The sequence below is a fragment of the Protobothrops mucrosquamatus genome, unplaced genomic scaffold (genome assembly GCF_001527695.2).
Source record: "Protobothrops mucrosquamatus isolate PMUCROS unplaced genomic scaffold, P.Mucros_1.0 scaffold1695, whole genome shotgun sequence".
Taxonomy (NCBI): Eukaryota; Metazoa; Chordata; class Lepidosauria; order Squamata; family Viperidae; genus Protobothrops; species Protobothrops mucrosquamatus.
In genome coordinates this window covers 187,472-191,438 of record NW_015387847.1, presented here as the reverse complement: position 1 = coordinate 191,438, position 3,967 = coordinate 187,472, and the positions used below count along the sequence as shown (strand labels likewise).

The following is a 3,967-nucleotide window of genomic DNA, read 5'->3' as shown; positions in this document are numbered from 1 at the left end:
AGAGAGAGAGAGAGAGAGAGAAGATGCTGGATGGCCAGTCTTTAGGCACATGGAACTCAATAAACATCAATCTCATGCAATTCAGTTAAGCAAAGAAAGAGACCCTGCTATTTTGACCAAGGTAAAGACAAAAAACAGGGAACGGGACAAGACCATTCAAACACCTCTATTTAAAAAGTTTCAATTAAAAAAAAAAAGAAAGTTTGCCTTTTTACCAGACGAGCTGGTGATGGAATTTAAGCACGTTATTATCCATTGTTGCTCAGATCCTGCCTTTCCTCTAGCAGCTCAAGGCAGCGTATTTAAAATTCCCTCCCCCAATAAGAGGACCGTGAGCGATGTTGGGCTAAGGCAGGGGTGTCAAACTGCCGGCCCGCAGGCCGGTTTCATCATACCGGAGCCGCGTCCACCCCGTTGCCAGCAAGGGCGAAAAAGCTCCGCTACGTCGCGCGACGTCACGAGTTTGACACGCCTGGGGCTAAGGGGAAAAAAGTAAAGTCAAGTGAAGCAGAGAGACCCTCAGGGCCAAAGGGACTGTCCACTATCCAGCTCAGTCCTATACAAATCGAGTCTGCGCTTGGAAGCTGTCAAACCTTGGCTTCCGACCGCAGATATTCAGCTAGACCAGGGGTAGGCAACCTCGGCTCTTTGATGACTCACGGACAGCACGGCTGGCTCGGGAATTCTGGGAGTTGAAGTCCACGAGTCATAAAAGAGCCGAGGTTGCCTACCCCTGAGCTAGACCCTTGCAGGAGAGCTGAGCACGAGAAGGACGCCGTGAGGAATTGGGTTTTTTAAAAAAAAATACAGCTTCATAAAACGGAGATAAAAGAGACAGACTGACCCTGATCTCCTGGTTGCTTCTCCCTTCTTTTTCTTTTCTTTTTTTTTTTTGCAGGTGAGTATTTTCACAGCATCCTCCTCTCTGCTCAAACCCTTAATGTGCAGATTACACACCTCCCCTTCCTTCAAAATATACACACCATTCGGCTGCAGGCAGGCAGGGTGGGGGAAAGAGGATGCTCTCAGGATAAGTATATACCCTCCAGGTTTCATAATGTGGCCTGCTGCATGCATTCATTCATTCACGCACATTCTTTCTAAACGCTCATTATTTATATTCTGCTCCTAAAAGCCTCCGGCTGGCCTGACAAATTCAGAGACAAAAAAAAGGAAAAAAAAAAAGAAAAAGAGGGAGAGGGGCAACAATCTGGCTAGCCTGACTTTGTAAATGGCTCCTTTCTCTCCAGGAAGTGAAGCTGGTAGGTGAAGGGGGGGGGGGGAACAAAAACACACACACACAACAACAACAAAAAAAAAAAACCCAGGAAGGAGAGCAAACTTCGTTTTGTGAGTTTTTCTGCCTCCCATTCTAATTCAGGGCAATTTTGCCCTACTCAAGAAAAGTGCCCTGTAATCTCCCAAGATAGGGCTCTGTCTCGTAATTTTTTAAAATCTATTTTTTTTTTTTTTTTGGAAAAGTGCTCCGCAATCAAGAGGCCATTTGCACTGCCTTGCACGCAGCAGAGAAAAAAAAATAAAATTAAAGGTACCGAAATGCAAGACGCGTGCCAATAAGAACGGTAATGGAGAGCACTCCTCCCCCCGGGGGCCAATTGTTATAAAAAAGGGAACACTTTACCTGCCATACTGTTTGGCTTCTAAAACCCTCCTCCCCCAAAAGCTTCCTTTTGACATTTTCCAGCCTGCTGAAGTCTTGGCCCTTCAACTGTCAACAGCAGGCTTTCTTGCTCATCCTAATGGCCCAGGCTAGGGGACAGCTAAGAAATCTCCTGGCAGCGGGTTTAAGGTGGGTGGGGAACGGGGTGGCAAAAGACCTGCCGTCTTCCGTCCAGCCCAGCACGAGAGTAAAAAGAGAAGAACTCTTGGCAAAGAGTGGCAAAAAGGCAGAAGCCTTGGGATGGAGACCTATGCTGGAACTCAAGCATGTCAATAAAGAAAGGCCTAAAGGGAGACAATCAAATTAGCTCATTTGTTGGGTGCCACAAGGGTTGAGAATTGGCATTGGAGCAGTTTATGAGGAACAGATAGAACTGGGAAGTAGAACAGGGGTCCCCAAGCCCCGGTCCGTGGACCTGTACCCGGTCGCGGCATGCCAGCAACCAGTCCAAACAAACAAGCAAAGTCCCCATCCGCGGGATGCAGGCGCCACACAAAACCAGGCACCCTCTGGTACGTGGAAAAACCTCTCTCCACGGAACCGGTCCCTGGTGCCCCAAAGGTTGGGGACCTCTGACCTAGAAGATGGGGCATAAACTTCCGTCAGGTAGGGAAAACGATAACGGTGGCTGTTGAAAGCAGATCGAAAGGGAGGAAGACTCTAGACCAGTGGTCTCCAACCGTGGCAACTTTAAGACTTGTGGACTTCAACTCCCAGAATTCTTCAGTCAAGCCAAGTGTCACGGTTGACTCGCTACGCAGCTTCACTTGCAACCAGATAACTGTAACGGGGGGGTGGGGGGTGGGTGGGAGGGAAGGCATTGGAATCTATTGTCTTTTCCTTCCTCACCAACTTTCGCTATGGGACGACGTTTGGATCTGGAAGCTCAAGAAGACCTATCTCACTTTGGGCATTGGGTAAACAAGTCTGGCAGCCTTTTTGGGGGGACCAAAGAGCTGAATAAAACCACACTAAATTAAACGTAAGAATACAGGTAGTCCTCGACTTACAGCAGTTTTGTTTAGGGACCGTTCGAAGTTACGAGGGCGCTGAAAAACAAATGGCTTCTGCACGATCGTTTTTCACACTTACGGCTGCTGCAGCATCCCCACGGTCACGGGATCAAAATTCAGACGCTTTGGCCACTGATTCGAATTTGCGACGGTTGAAGTGTCCCGGGGACACGTGATTCCCCCTTTTGCGACTTTCTGACAAGCCGAATAAAATGAGGAAGCCGGATTCACTTAACCACCGTCGGACTAACTTAACGACTGCCGTGGTTCATTTATAACAAGTGTGGCCAGAACCGTTGCAAAATGGGGCAAAACTCCGCTGACAAATTCCTCACCTGGCAAAATAAATTTGGGGGCTGAACTGTGGTCGTTAAGTTGAGGACTGCCTGCAGCCTATGGTGGATCAAGCCAGGGACCCTATTAATTCCCCGATTAATGAGACGTAAACCTTATGGTTACCTGTCTCCTATCGAACGACGTGCAACGACTTGTTCTTTCTAATGTAACGATGGAAATCGAGGCATTGTGGCATTGTACCTGATTGGGTGGTCACCACATGTTTTGGGACGTTCCATGACCGAAACCCATTTGTCATCATAGCTGAAGAGAGAGAGGTCAAGGTAAGGGCTGCCACTGTACGATTGTGCGCTGATGGGAAGCTGACCCAGGAGCCGTCGCACAGCCTCTGTGTGTCCCCCGTACTTTGCATTGACAATGGTGTCCTTGAAACTGAAGCAGAGAAGGTGAGGGCTATAAAGCTGAAAGAAACAGCATAAAAAAACACATCTCCTCCCTTCCACCCACCTGGTACTATATGTTAGCTTTGGGTGGGGGGGGGAGGAAATCAGACAAATAAGAATCGTGAGTTCATACAAGGACTGAAGTTTAACTGTGACAAATCTTTGGTATCTTTTTGAGAGAAATATGTTAGGGGACTGGAGGCTAAAGCATATAAGGAAAGGCTGCTGGAATTGGGTATGTCTAGTCTAATGAAGAGAAGGACGAGGGGGGACATGATAGCAGTCTTCCAATATCTCAGGGGTTTCCCCCAAAGAAGAGGGAGTCAAGCTATTTTCCAAAGCGCCTGAAGGCAGGACAAGAAGCAATGGGTGGAAACTAATCAAGGAGAGAAGCAACCTAGAACTAAGGAGAAACTTCCTGACAGTGAGAACAATTAACCAGTGGAACAACCTGCCTCCAGAAGCGGTGAATGCTCCAACACTGGAAGTTTTTAAGAAGAGACTGGACAGCCATTTGTCTGAAATGGTATAGG

The 3,967-nt window shown here is 47.8% G+C and overlaps 1 protein-coding gene across 1 annotated transcript in view; it reads right to left on the bottom strand.

Annotated features, from left to right (window-relative positions):
- DET1 (DET1 partner of COP1 E3 ubiquitin ligase) overlaps nt 1-3,967 on the bottom strand; it is a 9,791-nt gene that overhangs the window by 1,241 nt on the left and 4,583 nt on the right. Inside the window, exon 3 of the mRNA XM_015822844.1 lies at nt 3,232-3,423. Within this exon, the coding sequence (XP_015678330.1) occupies nt 3,232-3,423 (192 nt within the window). The remainder of the gene's footprint in view (nt 1-3,231; nt 3,424-3,967) is intronic.